Source organism: Lepidochelys olivacea (genome assembly GCF_965140295.1).
Source record: "Lepidochelys olivacea isolate rLepOli2 genome assembly, chromosome: 4".
NCBI classification, from domain to species: domain Eukaryota; kingdom Metazoa; phylum Chordata; order Testudines; family Cheloniidae; genus Lepidochelys; species Lepidochelys olivacea.
Genome location: NC_140414.1, coordinates 75,481,357 through 75,507,353, shown reverse-complemented (window position 1 = coordinate 75,507,353; position 25,997 = coordinate 75,481,357). Strand labels below are relative to the sequence as shown.

Sequence of the window (25,997 nt, the reverse complement as noted above, 5' to 3'; positions counted from 1 at the left end):
TTGGAGGATGGTGAGCGAATGAGGAGGTAGAGAGTCCCTGTGCAGTTGTCCCTGGCAGCCTTTCAGCCCTCCTTCCCCAGCCAGGATCTGTGTGGCTCTCAATGGATGCAGGATGCTTGGGAGTAGGCCCTGCAACCTGTTTCCTTGCATTGGATAAGCCATGCTACTCCTGATGGACTGATTAGGAAACAATTTGTCACAATGAAAACCTTGCAGAGATTTTCTTTGCTCTGTGGGTTTTCCCACAGCACAAGGTTATTGGGCCAGAATGTATGTTAGGGGGCTTATTCCTTCACCCACTTACTTTCCCTGTTCCCATCTCCCACACCCACCTGCACTCCCCCCCACACCCACACCCCCACTTCCTCATTGACTACAGATTATATAGTAAAACTTGAGTTCTGCTTAGCTATACCTTAACCAATCATTTTCCTGAAATTTAACTAACCAATCCTAACATATTTTAACATGATTATGTAACCAATTATATCCCACCACCTTAATTAGTTTACACCAAGCAAAATTAATTATACAGCAAACAGGAAAAATCACAGAACCAGACAGAGATTATACAGGCAAACAATAGCAAAGTGGGAACTATAATGACAAGACAATACAGAAGTGAGGATTTCTCAGCCCAGCTACTGATAAGTGAGTTCTTGCCAGACAGGATGCTATCAAACTAAGTTTCCTTTGACATTTTTTAGGCACTTCCCTTTCTCTGAAGGTGATAGGAATACAATCCTGTCCTGATAGTGTCTAACAGCCCAATAGCACCTTATTTCAATGTGACTAGTTTGGAATGTGAGGATGTGACTGTTCGCTTCCTAGCTTATGGCTGCCTCTGCTGCTTAGCCAAAGGCCTTAGTCTAAGAACAGGGCCTCAGACTGTCACAGTAAGAGAAGGCCCTTACACTGGCAGATAGTGATTTTGATTCTTTCTTTTATACCTCTATAATTAGCCAAGTGATAAGAATACACCTAAATTCTTAGAGTATAGGCCTTTACAGACAGCCCTGAATATCTATATCCTAACAGTGTAAGAAAGGCAAATCTGTTGATTTCAGTTATATGTGCAAAGAGATGCACAATAACCCACAGGAAACACATCTGAACCTTATTTTCCTGACTTCTTTTTTGTAAGAATTGTTTTGCAGAAGCTTCTATTAAAATTGTTTAGTAGTGTATTAAAATGAATGTATAATCATGTCGCTAACCCATTAAAATCCATTTAGAGATACGCAACTATATTCACCTTAATGAAATTTTTACCAGTGCATTCCTAGAATTTTATAAATCTTGATCATTTACAGTAAAGAAGCTTGCCTACAAAATAATAGCAGCCTGGGCCCAATGTTCCCCTTCGATGGAGAAATCCATGGGAAGGGGAAAAGTCTGCTGTAAACTGCAAAATTGTTTCTGTAAAATTTTCCTCATATACATCACTGCAAATGCAGGGGATTACAGACAAAGGGGAAGAGACAAGCTGTGTAGACATGGTGCAACTGAGTGGGTCCTCAATTGCCACTGGAGATGGCCTGCCACTTCACTCAGCTTCCCAGGGCTCCTCTCCCACACAGCAACCTGGATCCTTTAAGAGTCTTACTTCTGTTTTCTGAATTCCTGGTGGCTGTACACTGTCTTCCTTTTCATGGGGAATAGACGAGTCATGGATCAGTATCTCCCAGGAGAAATTCTGGGTCTTGAGGGCACATGTTGCAAAGTTGTTTCTCCATGGCTCCATCCATCCTTGGCATATCTACACAGAGCTTGAGGTCTTAGCCCACAATGTGCCTGTAGAGCAGTGACTCTCAGCCTTTCCAGACTACTGCCTTTTCAGGAGTCTGATTTGTCCTGTGTACCCCCCAAGTTTCACCTCACTTAAAAACTACATGCTTACAAAATCAGACTTAAAAATACAAGAGTGTCACACTATGACCAAAAAATTGCTTACTTTCTCATTTTTACCATATAATTATAAAATAAATAAATTGGAATATAAATATTGTACTTACATTTCAGTGTATAGTATATAGAGCAGTATAAACAAGTCATTGTCTGTATGAAATTTTAGTTTGTACTGACTTCACTTGTGCTTTTTATGTTGATGAGTTGATGTACCCCCTGGAAGACCTCTGTGTACCCCCAGGTGTACACATACACCTGGTTGAGAACCACTTCTGTAGAGGGACTTTTGCAGCTTCCTAGTGGGGATGGAGGAAGAAGATGATTGTATCTTCTTTATTTGGAATATTGAAATGGTTATTACATTTCTACTGGGGCTATAGTAATTATGGGTGGAGCTGGTAGCATTGCCTATGCTTAAGGTTAACTGGCACCTCCTATTGTAAGACCCTGTTTTCAGGTGGAAAAAAAGTAGTATATGATCACGTAATTAAAGACTATCATAAGGCATATACACTAAGGAGACAAATTAAACCTTTATTCTGGCATTCCCTAACTTTTGACTTTGCAACCTTACTGTTCTTTTAACATATTTAAAAAAAAAGGCAATGGATATATCAATCGCATCCTTTATATATATGGAAATCTTTGTATTGCCTTTTACTCCTATGAAATGTTTAGGAACAAATATATCATTCTGTACAACATTACTAATAGCATACAAGAAAACAGCAGTGATATGCACAAAAATATAATATTTTAGTATTCTTCATTGTATGTCTTTGTGTATGTTTGTATATCACTAGTTGAAAGAGTTCTGAATAGGGTCTATTGGAATATAAATGTGAAATAATAATCTCTCAATTGTTTTCACTTTCCCCAGGATGTGGAACAGATGTATTTCAGTTACCCTATTTTCCTTTTCCATCGTACTGCATTAATACAACACCTGAAGTGCAACACTGACATTGTCATTCATACAGAGTTTTCCAATTGTTTCTCACCAGAATGGCAGATTTTCCTCAAGGAAAGTTATCCATATTTTGTGATAATCTCTGATTTAGGACTCACCTCTCTACAAGAAGACTATTTACATATATTCATTGCTCATACCTTGTCAAAGAAAATCAATGTTGTGCTCACTTCAGGACAGGAGTCTGATGCTCTTAGAGTTTATGGATATTATGTCCAGAATGCATACGAACACAGGTCATTTTTTCAGCAGGTAAATTGCAACACATCTTCTTTATGGATTTTAAGTAGGAAAAATGTACCATTTATATGTAGAATTATATTTTTAATTATAACATCTCATTGGCAATTTTTGAATCAAGGCTGAATGTTCTTCTGAAATAGATGTTTTAGGAATTATTTGGGGAAGTACTACAGGAGGTCAAACTAGATTATCATAGTGGTCCCTTCTGAACTTGGAATCTTTGAATTTGAAAACCAGGTTTTTATACATTAAAATCATGATGCAGTGATAACATTTGGCTTGTCTGTATGCCTTTCATCTGAGGATCTTAAAGACCTCTGCATACATTAATTCATTTGGGGCAAATTCTAGACCCCTTCTCCATAGCAACATGCTAGGCTATAGGATTCAGTGCTGTGTGGATCTTCCAGTGCTTCTTGCCATGGGAATAAGGGGTGGGGAGGGGACGAGAGAGAGAGGCACAACGTGTTCCTTCAGTTTGCAGTAACCTAGCCCAGCTAATCAAGCTGGGTTGAGGATTTGGCACTTAATTACTGTACAGTAAATGGTCTGATCCTTCTTTCCCTACACTGAATAGTACCGTACTCTGTGGGTGATCTGATTGAAATCCATGGGACTGCTCCCATACTAAGTTGTACTCACTGTGGGTAAGGATGGTAGAATTAGGCCCTATATTGTTATCCTCATTTTACAGAGGGGGTAAACTCAGGTTATAAAGTGGCTAATGTACTAGCCCAAGTTTACATAGTAGGTTAGTGATGGGCCAGAGTAGATTACAGATTTCCTGACTCCCAGTCCTCAGCTTTAATTAATTAATTTATTTTAAACAGAAACAGTTCTGGTTCCCTTGTGCCTATTTGCCATGAATTTGTCCTCGAAGAAAGCTTATATGATGGACTGTAGATCATATTCGTTGTCACTCTTAAGTTCCTAATGGCCTGGATGTCCCAAGCACTTGTTGAAATACAGCTTATTAGGCAGCCTCAGGAATTTGTGAGCAGCGTGTCTCTTTTCCTGTACTGTTCATTTAGGGCTTGATCCAAAGCCCTTTGACCTTAATAGGAGCCTTTCCATTTACTTCAGTGGGTGTGCATCAGGCCCTGCTTTTGTTTAACATATATAGTAACTCATACCACTCGAGTTTAGGTCTTCGGCATGTGGTTTTTACCCTGTTGTGACAAAGGAAGTTTCTTTACAAGTGATGTTAGTTGCAGGCCTAAGCAGAATGGCCATATAAACTCATGTTCCACCGGTATTTGAGGTTAATAAACTTTGGGTAAATTTTTCAAAAGCACCTAAGTAACTTAGTTGCCTAAGTCCCATTTTTCAAAAGTGCCTAAGTGACTTTTGAAAATGGGACTTAGGCACTTAAAATTGATTTCCCTTTGACTTTAATGTATAACTTTGACTTGTATATTTTTATTCTCATTTAGCATGAAAAGGATCTGCAACATACTTGTGAAACCACAGTCAAACACTTACAAAAAACCCAGGATACAGCCTATCTGTATAATTTAAAGATGAGTTTGAGAAACATACAAGAAGAGGTAACTTAACTATTTTACTATTTTTTTTCTAGTTACACAGCTCAGTAACAAAAAGTGTGTTCATGCAACAATCTGACAGTTGTGCAGTAGAAGTCAGATAATGGTCTTGTGGAAGAGGCCATGGGACCCACTCCCAAATCTCATGGATTCCTCTGGAATTCCAGGGGCCTCACTGTGTAGTAAACTATTCACAACAAAGGATATTTTTTGGAAGAGAGATTGCTTACAGGGATATTTCATAATAATAATATTTAGCACTTATACTGTGCTTTCCTGTTCAAAATAATAGACAAATATTAATCCGATATATTGATTTTAGGTTACTATACAGAGACACAGTAAATCTTCCTTCATGAGCTTAAACAATAATTTTAAACAATTACAAACCCTCTGCCACGCTGAGTATAAATTACCCTGTCAGAAATCAATTGGCAGCACTAGCTGAGATGAAGACCACCAAATCCAAGAGTTTGAGGGTGCATTTTTATGACTAGTTTCCCCATTCAGTTTTTTAAGTATTAAATATGCCTGCTATACCATTGAACTTCTTTTAGTCCTATTGAAGACAATAGCAAAACTCCCATTGACTTCAGTGGGAGCCAGACCAGCTCCATAAGCTGATGTTCACCCCCAAAACTACTGGCTTTTTGCACATGTGGCCTTATTGAAAGTCTCTTGAAGTCAATAGAAATATTTAGTGGGCTTTGGATTGTAGTAGAATTGCTTTTAAAAAACTAAGTTTAATAACGCACTATCCCAGGAGCAGAAAATGAAACTATTTTAACTAACTTTTTTTTCCCTTCGGTATATCTTGGTGCACTGCTTTTCTTCATTGATAGAGTTATATTAAGATAAATGTATATGTCTCCTTTATAATCTTTTCATTATAAAAATAATAATATTAACACTTTATGATTGTAGGTATGTCAGACTATTTTGCTGCTGAAGCATCTGTGGCCAGAAGGATCCGACATTAGACGTATAGTTTGTGTTCTTACATGTACAGTGGGATTAAAAATGTACAGTAACATGTTAGAAAATGCAAAAGTCTCTGAGGAAACAAAGGAACAACTAACAAAAAATTTCAGTCAGAAGGTGAGATTTCTTTATAACTTCTCATCACCCTGTTCATTCTCTTAACATAAGTATTTTGGTAATGTTGGAGAGGATTGTCCCCCAAGATCCCATGCTGAAGAGGGTCCCAGTGGCTTCTGCAGCATCATGTCTTGCTTCCTCTGTGTATCTGCTGGTCCAGAGAACTGCACGGAAAGGGAACGTTGACTGGGTGGATTGGCAGAAGAGTGGGTGGACCAAGGGGTGAACTTCATCCTACTACCAGCCTCTCTAACTAGGAAAAAATGATGTGGCTTGGGGCTGTATTATTGTTTCTACAGAGTCTTCTCTGTGGATGAGATCACCGCTTAAGCAGAACCCCACTTAAAGGTGGGCAGCCATAGCCAGAAAGAGTCCCTGGCAGTGGTGCTCCAGTGGAGTTGCACTATAGGTGGGGGATGGAGCTACTCTGGGCCATAGTTGGTATGAAGGAACAGGGCATTATGACACCTACTTAAGCCACCTACTTAAGGAATCCATGGGGTTTGGAACCAGGTCCCATGGCCTCTTTCCTGAGAAGTTTTACCATAGGAGGCAATCTTGCCAGTTACTCTTTTTTTCTCGTTCCTCATACACAGCAGTATAATAACCACTGTAGAAGAATATAATTTTTCATATTTTTTTGTTCAGGGAAAAAGTCTCAATTTCTTACTTGCCATATGTAACCCTTCATCAATATCTTTTTTTTAATATCTAATTATGCTAAAGGTCTTATGTTTTAATTAGTCTAATATGGAAGCAGTGTAACAGTATACATGTAGAGTAGCACATATGGTAGGTTGTAGGAACATATTGAAAAAGTAACTGTGATAACTATCTCAAAATTAATTAATAGGGTTTACAAAGAAAAAAAAAACAAAGGACTCTATTTAAATATTAGCTTCTCATCTTAAAAGAATGTAATTTTTATCCAGGCAGATTGGTAATTGGTTTACTAAATTCTATATGATCTTCAACGGTCACATTACTTTCCTCTTGGATTTATAATGGAAGTGGTATCTGATCCTCAGTTATCTAATGCTACAATAAAAGGCATGTGATGAACTAAGGATAGCCAAAAGTGACTGTAACGTGCAAATTGTAAAACAGTAACAGTTTTTTGCTGCACTGACAAAGTGAAAAATCACTGAATTATATTTTTAATATGAATTATGTTCACCACTAATTAATATTTATTATTGAGGTACTTAGTGAACTGTATATTGGTTATGTCCCAACAGGAGAAAAGTGAAGCATTAACACTGGAAGAAGCCACAGATCTGTGTAGAATGCAGTGCCTCAGTGTGGTTTTTCTTCTCCACTTGCCTCTTTTGCAACGAGCTCGGATTAGGATCATTAATTCCTGCTGGACTAAGCAAGTTTTACCATTTATAATCATGGTAGGTATACCAGGGCCTTGCCTCCCACCGACGCTGGGTGCAGCAAATGCCTCTGTTTTCCTTTTCTTGGTATGGTACTCTAGCCCCCTGGCCAAACCATACAGATTTATTGTACATAGTACAGTGGCAGCCTGGAAGGTCTTTAGATCTTTTAAAAGCAAGTGGAGTTTGAACAGCTTGCTGTTGAAGCAGAGTGGTCCAGTAGGTAGGCTAGGAGTACAAGACTGAGTTTATATTCAAGCTCTGCCACTGACTTGCTGTGTAACCTTGGACAAGTCACATCACCTCTCACTGCTTTATTTTACCAGTCTGTAAAAATGGGATCATCATACCTTCTTTTGTAAAATGCTTTGATCTCTGCAGCTAAAAAGTGCTATGTAAGAATTAACTGCATTTTTTTTAATAGCAACAACATTGTGACTATTTTGTTCTGAAGCAACTAAATGATGAAAGTGACTGGCAATTGGATTTAACTCACCTGCCTGATTTAAGGGACAATTCACTGTTAAAGAATCTTTCACATTACTATGAAATAGAATACTGCTCAGGTATTTATCTTTGCCCTTGAATAATTTGCTTTTTTAATATCTAATTTTATTAAGTTTATAAATGAAAAGCAAAAGTATTAGCTAATGAGTGTATATATATATATATATATATATATATATATATATGTTAATAAAGTTATTGCATGGAATAGTAGAAAAAGAATTTTCAGTACTGAGTCCAGAGAATTAGATGCATAATTCCTGTCACTTAACAAGAATCTGTTCAGACCCACTTTCCGTGGTCACACCCATGCCACTATGCATATGCAAAAGCAAGGAGGGGAGGTGGTATAGGTTAGACTATGAGGACTCCGTGCCACATGAGGATTGTCTTATGTTCACAGAATCGTAAGACTGGAAGTGACCTCAAGAGGTCATCTAGCCCAGTCCCCTGCATTCATGGCAGGACTAAGTATTATCTAGATCATCCCTGACAGGTGTTTGTCTAACCTTCTCTTAAAAATCTCCAGTGATGGAGATTTAATCCAGTGCTTAACTACCCAGAGAGTTAGGCAGTTCTTCCTAGTGTCCAACCTACACCACCCTTGCTACAATTTAAGCCCATTGCTTCTTGGCCATCCTCAGAGGTTAAGAACAATTTTTCTCTCTGTTCCTTGTAGCAACCTTTTATGTACTTGAAAACTGTTATGTCCCCTCTCAGTCTTTGCTTCTCCAAACTAAAACCCATTTTTTTCAATCTTCCCCCATAGATAATGTTTTCTAGACATTTAATCATTTTTGTTGTGCTTCTCTGGACTTTCTCCAATTTGTCCACATCTTTCCTGAAATGTGGTGCCCAGAACTAGACACAATACTCCAGCAGAGGCCTAATCAGTGTGGAGTAGAGTGGAAGAATTACTTAACATAAGAATGGCCCTACTGGGTCAGACCAAAGATCCATCTAGCCCAGTATCCTGTCTTCCGACAGTGGCTAGTGCCAGGTGTCCTGGAGGGAATGAACAGAACAGGTAATCATTAAGTGATCCATCCCCTGTCGCTCATTCCCAGCTTCTGGCAAACGGAAGCTAGGGACACCATTCCTGTCCACCCTGGCTAATAGCCATTGATGGACCTGTCCTCCATGAATTTATCTAGTTCTGTTTTGAACCCTGTTATGGTCTTGGCCTTCACAACATCCTCTGGCAATGAGTTCCACAGATTGGCTCTGTGCTGTGTGAAGAAATCCTTCCTTTTATTTGTTTTAAACCTGCTGCCTATGAATTTCATTTGGTGACCCCTAGTTCTTGTGTTATGAGAAGTAGTAAACAACACTTCCTTATCAACTTTTTCTACACCAGTCATGATTTTATAGACCTCAATCATATCTCCCCTTTGCCATCTCTTTTCCAAGCTGAAAAGTCCCAGTCTTATTAATCTCTCCTCATATGGAAGCCGTTTCGTACCCCTAATAATTTTTGTTGCCCTTTTCTGAACCTTTTCCAATTCCAATATATCTTTTTTGAGATAGGGCAACCACATTTGCACACAGTATTCAAGATGTGGGCGTACCATGGATTTATATGGAGGCAACCTGGTATTTTCTGTCCTATTATCTATCCCTTTCCTAATTATTCCCAGCATTCTGTTCGCTTTTTTGACTACTGCTGCACATTGAGTGGCTGTTTTCAGAGAACTATCCACAATGACCCCAAGATCTCTTTCTTGAGTGGTGAAATCTCTGCAAGCTGGAACTTTTTTACTTACTTACAGCAATTTACTTACTTACAGCAATTGTCTTGCTTACAACACTCCTGCTAATACATCCCAGAATAATGTTTTCTTTTTTTGCAACAGTGTTACACTGTTGACTCATATTTAGCTTGTGATCCACTATGACCCCAGATCCCTTTCTGCAGTACTCTTTCCTAGGCACTCATTTCCCATTTTGTATGTGTGCAACTGATAGTTCCTTCTTAAGTGAAGTACTTTGCGTTTGTCCTTATTGAATTTCATCCTGTTTACTTCATACCATTTCTCCAGTTTGTCCAGATCATTTTGAATGTTAATCCTACCCTCCAAAGCACTTGTAACCCCTCCCAGCTTGGTATTGTCCATAAACTTCATAAGTGTACTCTCTATGCCATTATCTAAACCATTCATGAATCTATCGAACAGAACCAGGCCCAGAACTGATCCCTGTAATACTCCACTTAATATGCCCTTCCATCTTGGCTGTGAACCACTCATAACTATTCTCTGGGAATGGTTTTCCAACCAGTTATGTACCCACCTTATAGTAGCTCTTTCCAGTTTGTATTTCCCTAGTTTGTTTATGAGAAGATCATGCGAGATAGTATCAAAATCCTTACTAAAGTCAAGATATACCAGATCTATTGCTTTCCCCCATCCACGAGGCTTGTTACTCTGTTAAAGAAAGCTATCAGGTTGGTTTGACATGATTTGTTCTTGACAAATCCATGCTGACTGTTACTTATCACCTTTATTATCTTCTAGGTGTTTGAAAATTGATTGCTTAATTATTTGCTCCATTATCTTTCAGCTTCAGTTATGCTGACTGGTCTATAATACCCCAGGTTGTCCTTATTTCCCTGTTTATAGACGGGCACTGTATTTGCTCTTTTCCAGTCCTCTGGAATCTCTCCCATCTTCCATGACTTTTCAGACATAATCACTAATGGCTCAGATATCTCCTCTGTCAACTCCTTGAGTATTCTAGGATGTATTTCATCTGGCCCTGGTGACTTGAAGACATCTAACTTGTCTAAATAATTTTTAACTTGTTCTTTCCCTATTTTAGCCTCTGATCCTACCTCAGTTTCACTGGCATTCACAATGTTATACATCCAATCTCTACTAACCTTTTTAGTGAAAACTGAAACATAAAAGTAATTTGGCACTTCTGCCATTTCCACATTTTCTGTTATTGTTCCCCTCCTTCCCACTGAGTAATGGGCTTACCCTGTCCTTGGTCTTCCTCATGCTTCTAACGTATTTGTAGAATGCTTTCTTGTTATGCTTTACATCTCTAGTTAGTTTAATCTTGCTTTGTGCCTTGGCTTTTCTAATTTTGTTGCTACATCCTTTTGTGTTTGTTTATAGTCATCCTTTCTAATTTGACCTAGTTTCACTTTTTGTTGGACTCTTTTTTGAGTTTCAGGTAACTGAAGATCTGCCACTTAAGCCAAGGTGGTCTCTTGCCATACTTTCTATCTTTCCTATGCAGTGGGATAGTTTGCTCTTCTGCCCTTAATGATGTCTCTTTGAAAAACTACCAACTTTCTTGAACTTTTTTCCCCTTAGACTTGCTTCTCATGGGATCTTACATACCAGCTTCCTGAGTTCGCTAAAGTCTGCTTTGTTGAAATCCATTATCTTTATTGTGCTGTTTTACCTCCTACCATTCCTTAGAATCATGAACTCTACCATTTCATGAACGCCCTCACCTAAGCTGCCTTCCACTTTCAAATTCTCAGCTAGTTCCTCCCTATTTGTCAACATAAATCTAGAACAGCCTCTCCCTTAGTAGCTTGCTCCACCTTCTGAACTAAAAAAATATCTCCATACATTCCAAGAACTTGTTGGGTAATCTGTGCCGTGCCATGTTATTTTCCCAACAGATGTTGGGGGATTCCTTTTTGATTTGGCCAGCTTTCTCACCTGTTTTATTTTGTCAGAGTAACTCAAAGAAACCAGAATAGGGAGCAGGTTCTGATCCTTGAGTCACTGGAGTTGCAGGTTAAAATCCCAGGAAGTTTTATTTTTAATTCTTCTGTTTCAAATAAAATTTTAAAAACTGGGGTTCTCTCTGCTCTATATAGACATTAAAGATCTCATGACATAAGATTAACGATGAAGGCTAGAAATTTTAAAAAATGAAATTAAGATGTCATGAAATCACATGAATATGGGAGCTTGGGCTTTAAGAAAACCATCTGATATCAGGAGACTAACAATAAAATTGTGAGAGCTGGCAACACAACAGGTTGAGGATGAAACTTTGTAGCAGGAACTTCTTCCAGAGTTTTCCTGCTCCCCTGATACCCTCTTCCAAAGGTTTCTCTGTGGGAAGGGTAATGGGCACATGAAAGCAATTTATGCAGTAAAATGAATCCAGTCTAAAGGTTCAGTTCTCCTGCATATATCTAATCCAAACAGTCTTTAAGGAACTTTCACGAAAGTATAATTTGGGCATATAACAATAGTTGGCATTTATAACACCATCCATTATTCTTTGGGGAATAAAGGGAATTTTCTAAAGCCCAGATCCTGCAATGAGCTTTCTTGTGGGAGGACCCTCATCTCTGTGCAGGGCCCCATGGGCTTCAGTTGCAGGATTGAGCCCTAAAATTGCTATTTGTATACTCCCCAATATATTTTCCTGACCATATTTAGATACATCCATGGCTACTAACAATTGTGAATGCACCTGTTTTTTTCTGCCCTGTTGTAATACCCAAAGGACACTGTCAGAACTGTGCCCTATTGTTGTGGATGCTGTATAAACACAGATAAAGAGGCAGTCCCTTTTCCAGAAAACTTTCATTGTAAAATCTCATTTTTTTTTCTTCATAGGGTTAAATTTGGAATTGGGCAAAAAAATGAAGAATGAATACCAGTATCTGTGGAATACTGTAACAAAATTAGCTGCCAGCTGTGATTTTGGAGATGCTTTCCCTGTGAGAACCACCTCACAACTGTTTCTTGAACAGAAACAAATGTTATTTAAAGGTACTAACAACTGTATAAAAATGACTGGTATAAGCATAATAATAATTGACAGTTATAAAATGTTTTACATAGTCAAAGTGCTATACAGTTATGAGCTTTTTAATTCTTTCCCTTCTAATAATTTATGACTTTATGGGTCTTTATGGGTCTTCTAATAATTTATGACTTTATTGAAATCAGTGACAAAACTCCCATTTGATGCCAAAAGGAGTCTGATTAGGCCCTGTGCATGAAATCCTGGCCCCATTGAAGTCAATAAGAATTTTGCTATTGACTTTACTGGGGCCAGGATGGCACCCTGTTGGTTTGATTCTCAGCCCTAAACCAGGCTCTTCGTGCTGGCAAAAGAGCTAAAACAGAGTAAATAAAATGATAATCTAAAAGCCCTGTTTCAGTCCAGGGACAAATTGTCTCAATGTGCAGGCATTGTGGTAGATAGCAAGAAGGCTGTCTATCGAGGACTTCCTCAAAAGCCCTGGCATGTGGGGTGTGCTGGGGGCAGAGCTGGAGCAGGGACAGGTATGGCAGGGGTAGTCTATAGCATACAGTGCTGTGGAGATTCCAGGCAGCACTGCAGCCCATAAGGCAGTCCTGGGAGGATACTGCAACCTAAACATGCCCTCTGGGCTGTCTAATTACACTGGGAGCCATATAGCAGCTCAGAATCAGAAGGATGCACAGTTGGCTTAAGGACCATTTATCCCCTGCCTCTGGACTGAGCTGCAAGGTCTGTGACTTTCCTGTCTATCGTTATCAGGCATTTATTCTTTCCATACTTGAGAGTAACTTCGGTTAAGTTTTTCAAATGTTTTGTTAAAACACCGCAGCGCTCTCCAGAAGACCTTTTGTAATATAAAAGGAAGTCTCTTGTGTTCCCCACATCTCTTGTGAATCAACATAGAGGCCATTTACAATCAGACTCATAATTTATATTCAATGTATACCATAATATTACAAATTCTCCTTTAACATCACTGATTATTACTTAACTTGTATTTCTTGTTACCATTTGATTTATAACATACACTTGACAAAAATTAGCAGGATGTTGTATATACTTTTTGCTCTTTGGAATTGCAGAAGGTAACATAAGAGTGTATGTTTTAGTTAACCAGTATTTATCACGTTTTCATTAACCCTGCAAAGAATCTAAGGAAGAAATTCCCAGTATAGGGCTCATCCCAGTGAAATCTGACCTTGTTGAAGATTATGCTGGAGCTGTTTTGGCAGATTTACCTATTTTAAGCAGGTACATTCTTTTTACATTTGTCCGGGTTTTTCTTTTTTAATTAAATGAGATGCTATGAGCTGATTCTTTACTGCCCTGCATCTTATGTCATTATTTACACTTGTGCAGTAGGTAGTATTTTACATCCACTTTGAACTGGTGTAAATATTAACATTAGGTGCAGAGTAAGGATGACTCAGATTCTAAATCCTGACTCCATGTTGTATTCTTTATCCAGTTGTTGATTAGCCTTACAGTCTCTGATAATGCTTGCTCTACAGTTTCAAATAGCTGCTTTTACCATACAATGTGTACTTGAAGGGCCAGATACTGATCCCATAGAAGCCAATCACAGAATGCAAATTGATTCAAATGAGAGCGTTACCTGAATAAAGATTAAGTAACTATAGATTTGTAGGTTTTATGGTTAACAGGATTTAACCCTAGTAACAGGCTCTGTATTGGGATGCTGAGGAGAAAACCTTTCCCTCCACTCAGGCCCATAAATGGCTTCAGAGTTGCTCCATGAAAGCTACCTGGAGGGGTGGGGGTAGTAGCCGTTTAAACCCTCAATGAACCCCTGCTGTGAGTGGAGAATCTTTATGGCAGTAGATTCTCTTCATTTGTCCCTTTCTCAGTGTTCCCCTGCTCTGCTCAAACACCTGCTTTGTATTCCCATACAGGGAGTCCTAACAGAGTTGTGTTCTGTGACACACAAAGGATGTACCCCTCCTGTACTGACTCCCAAATCCTGCTTTGACAAAATTATGCATGGAACTTTGTTGTTTCTGTGGCCAAGAAGTGTGGATTTGCAGTAAACTAAGTATCAAATACAAAGTCAGACAATACAGATGTGCACTATTAAAGATTAATTCTGTGACTTATGCAATATGATTCTTCACTAATCCATAAAGAGTTAAGTGGGGAGGACAGGAAGCTACAAGAGCAAAATGAAGTCATGAGGAATCAGGTGCCTGCCACAGAAAAATTAAGAATATACAAGTGAAAAAAAGATCTCTTTGGTATGACATACTCTTCTAGTCAGTATTAGGTATTACAACGAATGCCAAAACATTTTGTTTATAATGAAGTGGGTATAAGGCTTGTTATATAGGATGTGCCAGAAAACTAAAAATACATAAGTATCACTGTATATACTGTGTGTATTTTTCAGCAATGATCCTGCAGTTACTTCACTTATTAAACAAACAGAATTTGATGAACTTCGGCATTGGCATTCAGGCAAACCTCTCAGTGATGATTATGACAGAACGAAGTGCACCAATGATGGTAAAAACATAAGACCTACTTGTCTAGTTGGATAAAACTCTACTGTTGTCAAGGTTATCACATTTTAGAGGAAAGACTGCTTTCATTCCAGATAATTTTCCACATATTATATAAATATACTTCAAATGGGTATTATTACAATAATTAGTTTTATAGTAAATATATTTTGCCTGATTACATTAATTTATCTTGAATAGACCAAAGATTTATGATACAATCAATGCTATAAGCCATATTTTCATGAGGCTCCCTTTTGCAAAAATTTGTGCAAAAATTTGTCACTTGTGCAGAACTTTACACATAGACAATATATATGTACACATACAATTTGGTATTTAAAATTGCAGTTTGGGTAACTGTATTTAACTACTCAGTTCATATGCATAAGAGTTCAGATGACTGCACAAATGGGGCCATGGCTAGATTTACCCTATGAAAATAGCAGTAGAAAGCAAAATAACTTGTATACTTTTTAATTTTCTGGCAATTTTTCCTGTTTTCACATACCCAGAAAATAAACCAGGACTCCACATTGATCTTAGATTTGCACATTTGTATTATCAAGTTAAATATACATTTGAGGGGCTACCAGCCACTTGTATACAAAACTCTTGCTCTGTTGAAAAATTACCATCTGCCAGAGCATTATATAGTGAATAAAACATCTTATGAGGCATTTTACAGGACTTCTGTGTGATTATTAACAGATAGTTATTCATTTATAAAATAACTAGTGTAAACTCAATGCATCAGATTCATCTCTGGTATCACTTTACTATTTACTTATAATGGATATGTACACCTGCTATGTATATATGTCTAGTGATTGTGTTTTGTAGGGATTAAACATGAATATGACACTAAGTGGCCAGATGCTCAGATGCCATGGCAATGGGCATAAGATAAGAATGTGAATGGAACAGAATAAACTAGAACAGAAAATGCCTTTGACCAATAAGTGTCTCAAGCCATATTATAATTGATGTTGGATGTTCTTCTTTAAGAGCTTCATTCCTGGTGGAACTCCACAATCCATTACATTAGTCATTTTTTTCCACTCCAGCCCAGTTGCTGTATGTTGCAGATAGATAAGCTGCTTTATACTTTTACTTTTAAGTTAAGTAATTGAATTAGTAGCACAAAAATGGTTTCTAATTCAGCTTTCTAAAAAAATGACCAACTTTAAAGACTTCTCTGAATCTCTATGATATATGGTGTAGAGAAGATATGTGGCATTGCTCCTTGAAGTTCAGCCACTTGAGAAGCACTGGTGACTATAACTTCAAAAGAAACTACCACATCCCTCTCATGACAAGATCTCTCAGCTGCTATGAAGTTTTACTATTAGGTTGTTTTAACCATCTTTCTATCCTTGCTTAAGTAACACCTTCTCATTATTATTTATTGTAATGTAAACTTTGTGTAAACTGTTTAACACTGCTAGTCTTAATGAGAGGTCTTTACTACTGTAGTTTGAACATTTATGTAAGGGTCAATATGAAATGATTCATGATGGTATATGACTTATTACTGGGAGTATAATAGCTTTGAGCCAGATTTTAAAAAGTATTTAGGCACCTAAAGTGGCAAAAAGGGACCAAATGGGATTTCCTTTGAAGGTTATGTGCTGGCATCCAGGTGTTTTTGAAAATCCCAGTAGGTACCTATCTGCATCTTTAGGTGCCTAATGCCTAGATTTTCAAAGATCCATTGCTTTACTTAGCATTGCAAGGTCTAAGGTCCAGATTCACACCGAAATGCCTCTTTAGTCTAACACTTTGGTGCAACTCACATTCTCAAAACTACTACCCCGCTGCTGCCTAACCCCATAGGGTATGTCTACATAGCGGTTAAACACGCGGCTGGCCAAGGCCAGCTGACTTGGGCTTGCAGGGCTCAGGCTGTAGGACTGTAAAACTGCAGTGTAGATGCTTGGGCTGGAGCATGGGCTCTGGGACCATCCTCATCTACAGAGTCTAAGAGCTTGGGCTCCAGTCTGATCCCAGATATCTATACCACAATTCCACAGCCGTGTAATATGAGGTCTGTAAGTCTGAATCAGCTGACTTAGACCAGCCACAGTTGTTCAACTGCTGTGTAGAGACCTAAGTCTTCATGGAACCTAGTTTCCATAGGTGGGCACATGCAAAGCTGCCTAAGTCTTGATGCCACCCCATAGTAAATAAGCAGCTCAAAGCCTAAATGCAAGCCAAAGCCCCAGTGGCTCTGAAGCAGGATTCTCAAACTAGGTGAGAGAATGACTCTCTTGCCAGCATGCCTACAGGTGCAGGCCCAGCACAAACAATAGATGGATGGTGTGTGTCCTCAGAATACCAATAGCCCAGTGATTAGGGCACTCAGCTGGGATGTTGGAGACTATAGTCCTGCTCCAGATCAAGCAGAGTGGGGATTCAAACTTGGATCTCCCACATCCCATGGGAGTATTTTGGAAATACACAAGTATGCTGTCTTTTGTGCTGGCCCTGAGCTGTAGATGTGTTTGTGAAATATATGTACCCTAACCTAGTTTGAGAATTCTGCTTCATGGTTGCCAGGATTTTGGTTTGCAGTAGGGTTCTGAGAAGCTCACTAGCTGTGAGGGAGCATTCAGGACTTAGGTGGCTTTACACATGCCCATCTGCGGGGATATAGGCAGCAGTTGAGCATAGTTTTGAAAATGCCTAAATGTTGGGCATAAGTGCCTAAGTACCTTTGTGAATCTGGCCTTAAGTACCTAAATCAGTTTTGAAACTGGGACTTAAATTCTTATGTCAGCTAGGGTCAGATTTTGAAAAGGGGTTAAAGAGAGCTAAATGTCTATATACCTTTCAAATTCCGGCCTTGGGGCACTTTTGAAAATTTTATCCAAGGCCTAAATTTGGAGCTTTCATCTCTTGCCAAAAAACTAACACATTGGAATTCCACCAATTACCTTATAAGTCAAAAATAATGTTCTTTGTTTGCTGTAGCAAAGTCCAAAGGTCCAAAAGAAAGAAGGGGCATACAAAAGTTACAGTCTTATTATCGACTTTATGGAAGATCGTTGGAAGGCAACATTTCAAAGACAATTGTAACCCAGGCGGATGTGCCCTTGGTTCCCACAAGCACTAAGGCTGCTGTCACAAAGACAAAAAAATTACATGTAAGCATATTCAAGTTGTTCCATAGCATACCTATGCTTTCTGCTGTAAAAGCTAAGATTTTTCCTTCTGGTGTAGTTGCTTTAGTCAAGAATACTTACCTGGGATTTTTCATTTGTCAAACATTAGTAATTTTTATTGAAAGAATAAATCCATCCTTGCACCCTAGATTTAACTGGTAATTAGTGTAAACCCATTTTTATCCCTGTACAGAAATATAAACAAGTACCTGTGTTTGGAGCTGGAGCAGTAAAATAACAGAAAGCTTTAATTTTGGAGACTTATACAATTAATATGTGATTGGGTAGGAAACAAAAAATAAATTTAAGGTAGGGTTGGCTTTTTACAAAACCTTTTCAGAAATAATCAGTTTAAAAATTGAATGAGATTTTTGAGGTTTGTTTAAATATGCTGCTTGAAAACTATATCAAAATAGCCATTAAAAAGATTGAAACAATCACACGGAAGATGCAGGTGGCTCATATGAATATTCCAAATTTGAAAAATACATGTATATGACACATCTTTTATGTCAGTGTTTGTGGATCAAATTAATGTCAATACAGTACAGTTGAATAGAATCATAGAACCATAGAATATCAGGGTTGGAAGGGACCTCAGGAGGTCATCTAGTCCAACCCCCTGCTCAAAGCAGGACCGATCCCCAACTAAATCATCCCAGCCAGGGCTTTGTCAAGCCTGTCCTTAAAAACGTCTAAGAAAGGAGATTCCACCACCTCCCTAGGTAACGCATTCCAGTGTTTCATCACCCTCCTAGTGAAAAAGTTTTTCCTAATATCCAACCTAAATCTCCCCCACTGCAACTTGAGACCATTACTCCTTGTTCTGTCATCTGCTACCACTGGGAACAGTCTAGAGCCATCCTCTTTGGAACCCCCTTTCATGTAGTTGAAAGCAGCTATCAAATCTCCCCTCATTCTTCTCTTCCGTAGACTAAACATCCCCAGTTCCCTCAGCCTCTCCTCATAACTCATGTGTTCCAGTCCCCTAATCATTTGTTGCCCTCCGCTGGACTCTTTCCAATTTTTCCACATCCTTCTTGTAGTGTGGGGCCCAAAACTGGACACAGTACTCCAGATGATGCCTCACCAGTGTCGAATAGAGGGGAACGATCACGTCCCTCGATCTGCTGGCAGTGCCCCTACTTATACATCCCAAAATGCCATTGGCCTTCTTGGCAACAAGGGCACACTGTTGACTCATATCCAGCTTCTCGTCCACTGTAACCCCTACCTCCTTTTCTGCAGAACTGCTGCCTAGCTATTCGGTCCCTAGTCTGTAGCGGTGCATGGGATTCTTCCGTCCTAAGTGCAGGACTCTGCACTTGTCCTTGTTGAACCTCATCAGATTTCTTTTGGCCCAATCCTCCAATTTGTCTAGGTCCCTCTGTATCCTATCCCTACCCTCCAGTGTATCTACCTCTCCTCCCAGTTTAGTGTCATCTGCAAACTTGCTGAGGGTGCAATCCACACCATCCTCCATATTGTTTATGAAGATATTGAACAAAACCGGCCCGAGGACCGACCCTTGGGGTGCTCCACTTGATACCAGCTGCCAACTAGACATGGAGCCATTGATCACTACCCGTTGAGCCCGACAATCTAGCCAGCTTTCTATCCACCTTATAGTCCATTCATCCGGCCCATACTTCTTTAACTTGCTGGCAAGAATACTGTGGGAGACAGTGTCAAAAGCTTTGCTAAAGTCAAGAAACAACACGTCCTCTGCTTTCCCTTCATCCACAGAGCCAGTTATCTCATCATAGAAGGCAATTAGATTAGTCAGGCATGACTTGCCCTTGGTGAATCCATGCTAACTGTTCCTGATCACTTTCCTCTCCTCTAAGTGCTTCAGAATTGATTCCTTGAGGACCTGCTCCATGATTTTTCCAGGGACTGAGGTGAGGCTGACTGGCCTGTAGTTCCCAGGATCCTCCTTCTTCCGTTTTTTAAAGATGGGCACTGCATTAGCCTTTTTCCAGTCGTCCGGGACTTCCCCGGATCGCCATGAGTTTTCAAAGATAATGGCCAGTGGCTTTGCAATCACATCCGCCAACTCCTTTAGCACTCTCGAATGCAACGCATCTGGCCCCATGGACTTGTGCACGTCCAGCTTTTCTAAATAGTCCCGAACCACTTCTTTCTCCACAGAGGGCTGGTCACCTCCTCCCCATGCTATGCTGCCCAGTGCAGCAGTCTGGGAGCTGACCTTGTTTGTGAAGAGAGAGGCAAAAAAAGCCTTGAGTACATTAGCTTTTTCCACATCCTCTGTCACTAGATTGCCTCCCTCATTCAGTAAGGGGCCCACACTTTCCTTGACTTTCTTCTTGTTGCTAACATACATGAAGAAACCTTTCTTGTTACTCTTAACATCTCTTGCTAGCTGCAACTCCAGGTGTGATTTGGCCTTCCTGATTTCACTCCTGCATGCCCGAGCAATATTTTTATACTCATCCCTGGTCATTTGTCCAATCTTCCACTTCTTGTAAGCTTCCTTTTTGTATTTAAGCCAAGCTGGTCGCCTGCCATATTTACTATTCTTTCTACACATCGGGATGGTTTGTCCCTGTAACCTCAATAAGGATTCTTTAAAATATAGCCAGCTCTCCTGGACTCCTTTCCCCCTCATGTTATTCTCCCAGGGGATCTTGCCCATCAGTTCCCTGAGGGAGTCAGAGTCTGCTTTTCTGAAGTCCAGGGTCCGTATTCTGCTGCTTTTGTTTCTTCCTTTTGTCAGGATCCTGAACTCAACCATCTCATGGTCACTGCCTCCCAGGTTCCCATCCACTTTTGCTTCCCCTACTAATTCTTCCCGGTTTGTGAGCAGCAGGTCAAGAAGAGCTCTGCCCCTAGTTGTTTCCTCCAGCACTTGCACCAGGAAATTGTCACCTACATTTTCCAAAAACTTCCTGGATTGTCTGTGCACCACTGTATTGCTCTCCCAGAAGATATCAGGGTGTTTGAAGTCTCCCATGAGAACCAGGGCGTGCGATCTAGTAACTTCTGCGAGTTGCCGGAAGAAAGTCTCGTCCACCTCATCCCCCTGGTCTGGTGGTCTATAGTAGACTCCCACCACGACATCACCCTTGTTGCTCTCACTTCTAAACTTAATCCAGAGACTCTCAGGTTTTTCTGCAGTTTCATACTTGAGCTCTGAGCAATCATACTGCTCTCTTACATACAGTGCAACTCCCCCACTTTTTCTGTCCTTCCTGAACAGCTTATATCCATCCATGACAGTACTCCAGTCATGTGAGTTATCCCACCAAGTCTCTGTTATTCCAGTCACATCATAATTCCTTGACTTTGCCAGGACTTCCAGTTCTCCCTGCTTGTTTCCCAGGCTTCGTGCATTTGTGTATAGGCACTTGAGATAACCCGCTGATTGCCCCTCTTTCTCAGTATGAGGCAGGAACCCTCCCCTCTCACGCGCTCCTGCTGGTGCTTCCTCCCGGTATCCCACTTCCCCACTTACCTCAGGGCTTTGGTCTCCTTCCCCCGGTGAACCTAGTTCACTAGGTTAGCCAGCCTACTTGTGAAGATGCTCTTCTCTCTCTTGGTTAGGTGGAGCCCGTCTCTGCCTAGCACTCCTCCTTCTTGGAAGACCATCCCATGGTCAAAGAATCCAAAGCCTTCTCTCCGACACCACCTGCGTAGCCATTCATTGACTTCCACAATTCGACAGTCTCTACCCAGGCCTTTTCCTTCCACGGGGAGGATGGATGAGAACACCACTTGCACCTCAAACTCCTTTATCCTTCTTCCCAGAGCCACATAGTCTGCAGTGATCCGCTCAAGGTCATTCTTGGCAGTATCATTGGTGCCCACGTGGAGAAGCAGGAAGGGGTAGCGATCCGAGGGCTTGATGAGTCTCGGCAGTCTCTCTGTCACATCGCGAATCTTAGCTCCTGGCAAGCAGCAGACTTCTCCGTTTTCCTGGTCGGGGTGGCAGATAGATGACTCAGTCCCCCTGAGGAGAGAGTCCCTGACCACCACCACCCGCCTCCTTCTCTTGGGAGCGGTGGTCGTGGAACCCCCAACCCTAGGACAGTGCATCTCATGCCTTCCAATCGGCGGAGTCTCCTTCTGCTCCCTTCCCTCAGACGTATCATTTGGTCCACTCTCCGCATTAGTACCTGTGGAGAGAACATGAAAATGGTTACTTACCTGTATATGCGTTGCTGGTACATGGACGTTCCCCTTTTTACTTCTGGAGGTCACATGATGCCAAATTTCTTCACCGTACTCCTGTCCCCGATGTACAGCCTGCTCTGAATCTTCTGAACCTTGTGCCCGTAGAAGCATATCCTGACATCTGTCCAGGAAATCTTCAGTTTCTCTTATGCAATGCAGGGTCGATACCTGTTGCTCCAGACCTTGAACCTTCTCTTCCAATATGGAGACCAGCTTGCACTTTGTACAGACAAAGTTGCTTCTGTCCTGTGGAAGAAAGACAAACATAGCACATCCAGTGCAGGTCACAACAGCTGAACACCCCCCATCCATATTACCTTCCTTCTACGAGCTTCCTCAGGATTTGTAGTAATTACTCAGAGAAGCTGGCAAGATGTAAGCCTCAGTGGGCTCTCCCCGGGCGAACACCCAGGCAAACTCCTTCTGTTAGCTGCTCAGCTGGTTCGCAGCTGACTGGCATTTTATACAGTCAGGCCCACTTAAGGCTCACCTGGAACAAAGCACTCCCAGTTCCCGCCCTTTTCAAACAACCAATCAAGCACACGGTCAAACTGTCCTCACAACAAACACTCAGATACAAACACTCAGATACTCACAACAAACAAACACTCAGATACTCACCAACACAGCCTCCTTAATGCAGCCCTTAGCGTACCTCCTCTCAGGCAGGTACTGTACTCTTGGTTCTGAGCTACAATTTGTGGGTTAAAGTCTCAAGTCTTAGTTGCACTCATGGCTAGTACTAACATTTGGGGTGACAGGGATGGCAATAGAGGACATTAGTTTGTGTTTGTTTTGAGAAAATATTCCTAACCAATGCAAAATCTAAAAGATCTTTGATTTTGATTTCCCTGCATTTGTGACAAATAATGTCTGAATTTATATATCAAGAAAGATTTGATCCTGCAAGCACTATTCCATATTAAATTGCTGACTAGAATAATACGTGCACTGTTTCTGATTTCACAGGATACATGAAAAAGTGTTAATGGGCAAGATTGAGCAATAATAATTATTACTGTATTTCTTAGTTAAAATATCATTACCATTTTGTATCATTCAGTGTGGAGTATAGTTTTAGGGCCTGATCAAATGCCCATTGAAATCCCCAAGAGTCTTTTCATTGACTTCAGTGGGCATTTGATTAGTCCCTAATTGTCTTCAGTTTACTGAAATACCTGGAAATACAATTAGAATTTTCATTTTCCAGGCTTAAAATAAATGCCTTAAGGTTGTGACTTAAACCATCTTTTTCATTGTTCATGTTTGTGGCTCTTTAGATATTAGAAAGTTAAAGAACTATTTCGTATACTTTTAGTATGATTTGTTGAATAAGCCTTTTTTTGTAAAACATGTACCAGTATTTACCAATAAATTATGACCTGCACAGAATTCAGTACTATTTTAAACAAAATTCAAAGCAAAACAAAACACACAAATGGGGCAAAATCCTATAATTTGCAGTCAGTCATTATTCAGGCGAAACTCCCATTTACTTCCAAGGATTGGGCTCAAGGCTTACATATTACATATTGCAATTTTTCATATTGCTTGCACACATTGGTGTTTAGTTCTGTATATCTTTATTAATTTTTTTGTAGAAAAGTAAAGCAGAAATAATTGCAGAGGAAAACCAGAAGCGACTAGAAGCTAAAGAAGAGAAGAAAGAACAGGAACAATGGAGTGCCTTATCTGTGTCAACTGAAAGTGAAATTAAAGAGAATTTTGCCTGTGGAATAAATAGACTGGAGAATTTCCTTAAGACATGTCAAAGTAATTCTGTGAAATTCACAGCAGAAATGGCAGGACTGAATGTTTGTTTAGAAGTTTGGAAGGAACACTGTAGAAGCCAAGGTATGTTTTCTGAATTCATTTTGGGCCACAATCATTCTGCATCCTGCATCCCCAGTCCCAGCCCCCAACCCCCACCACCTCCAAAGCTTTCATTAGACTTTCACAGCTAGAATAAAGGCACATAGTAATGCTAATTTTGAAGTATGGGAAGAATTAAGCCTCTTTTCAATTGCTGGCCAGAATTTAGCCCACTATTGGCAAATTAGGGATGCCATGAGTCAGATTTAAATTACCCACTTAAACTATATTGTAACTGTTTTCTTATATCACCAAACAGTAGGCACACATTACAAACATAAAATCTTGATTTCACTGTACAAAATGTAGAAGAATGCATAAGCTGTTCACTGAGCTGAGTTGTACAACGGAAGGTGACTGGACTGGTCTGTAGAGCCTGGGGCAGTTAACATCCCCACAACACTATCAGGAGCATGTGTAAAGCTGCAGCTAAAGAGTATTATGGAGATTAGGTGCCACAGGAAGTACGTCCTGAAGGGGCCAGAGCAATAGCAACCTATACCCCTCTGATTGGCCCATGCTTACTATTTCATCCTAGAAGGTGCCCTAGGAAGGTGTCTGAACAACCAAGCAGACATGTAACTTGCTGTGGCTCTAGACCTTGCCTTGTGTTTCCAATCTCTAGTCTCTTACCCTGACTTCAGCCTGGTACTGATCTCTGGTCTTTGACTCTGACCTAGACTCTTGCCTCCTGATTCCAGCCTGGTAACTACTGCTGACCTCTGGTCTTTGACATTTGCTTGACTCTGACCCTGACATTTGCCTAGTGAGCCCAGCTGTAGCAATTACACTGGTACCTGCTCGCAGACTAGTGCATTGTGGCCATCCTTGACTTGGTGACACCAACCCAGCAGTGACCACTAGGCCAGACAGCCTACGCCCTGGCCCCTTGCAGGTTTGGCCTGTATGAGCAGCTAGAGCATTTCGTCTGCACATAGTCCAATCACATAGTCCAAGTATGGGGAAAGAGCCATGCCACCTCTCCTGGGATCTTTTAAAAATAAAATAAAATTTAAAAAACACCGCACACATGGTTGGAGGAGTGGGGTCTGGTCCCAAAACCTGAAGGGTAGATTGAAATAGCTTCTGATGATTTGATTATATATCAAATGGTTCCTTTATTTATTTTAGGCAAAAAATCGAGAGATTTAAGCATAGCTGTACAAGTGATGAGGAGAATTCATATACTTCTTGAAAAACACCAGGAACTATTAAAGAAGTCACATGTACAAAAGTTGTCCAGATGTCTGAAATACCTTGGATTTGAGAATTTGGCATGCTCTTTGTCTAGCCAGGTAATTCTTATAGAATACAGTTAATTTTTACAGAATATAATTAACCAATGCAATTTAAAGTGGTACAACAAAGATTACTTTGGCACTTGTGCCCATTTCCTGACAGTTTACACCCATTGGGCCTGAACCTGGCCAAATTGAAGCCAACTTCCCAATGTGTTACTTTACACTGCCACTTTTATCATCCAAATGTTGCATTGTAACACTGTAGAACAAGAAAAGATGGTTCTAAACCTCACAGAATGATATAAAATAGAATCTTAACAAAAATTTATACAAGTTATTCAGTCCTTCATAAAATGTAGCTGATATGCAATTATTTATACAGTATGAGCTGTTGTTTTAGGCTTTCTGCAGGCTCAGGGAGACATAACTGCAGCCATTTATACTTGTTTCATGTATTACATCAGTCTGTAATTTAACATTGAATAATACTTGTGGAATCAAATCTTTCCATAGCAGACAAATGCAGATGTATATTCAGCTTGCCTTAGAGTACATGGACTTTGCTGATAACTATCAGATCCATTAAAAAATTATGGTCACCATTCTCACTACATC

The 25,997-nt window shown here is 40.0% G+C and overlaps 1 protein-coding gene across 1 annotated transcript in view; it reads left to right on the top strand.

Moving 5' to 3' along the window:
• LOC311520162 (putative ATP-dependent RNA helicase DDX60) overlaps positions 1 to 25,997 on the top strand; it is a 69,422-nt gene that overhangs the window by 363 nt on the left and 43,062 nt on the right. The window contains exons 2-12 of the mRNA XM_084627432.1: positions 2,789 to 3,130; positions 4,555 to 4,668; positions 5,590 to 5,763; positions 7,002 to 7,160; positions 7,567 to 7,708; positions 12,242 to 12,397; positions 13,544 to 13,646; positions 14,800 to 14,915; positions 17,885 to 18,057; positions 23,871 to 24,123; positions 25,273 to 25,436. Of these exons, the coding sequence (XP_084483558.1) occupies positions 2,801 to 3,130; positions 4,555 to 4,668; positions 5,590 to 5,763; positions 7,002 to 7,160; positions 7,567 to 7,708; positions 12,242 to 12,397; positions 13,544 to 13,646; positions 14,800 to 14,915; positions 17,885 to 18,057; positions 23,871 to 24,123; positions 25,273 to 25,436 (1,884 nt within the window). The 5' untranslated portion in view covers positions 2,789 to 2,800. The remainder of the gene's footprint in view (positions 1 to 2,788; positions 3,131 to 4,554; positions 4,669 to 5,589; positions 5,764 to 7,001; positions 7,161 to 7,566; positions 7,709 to 12,241; positions 12,398 to 13,543; positions 13,647 to 14,799; positions 14,916 to 17,884; positions 18,058 to 23,870; positions 24,124 to 25,272; positions 25,437 to 25,997) is intronic.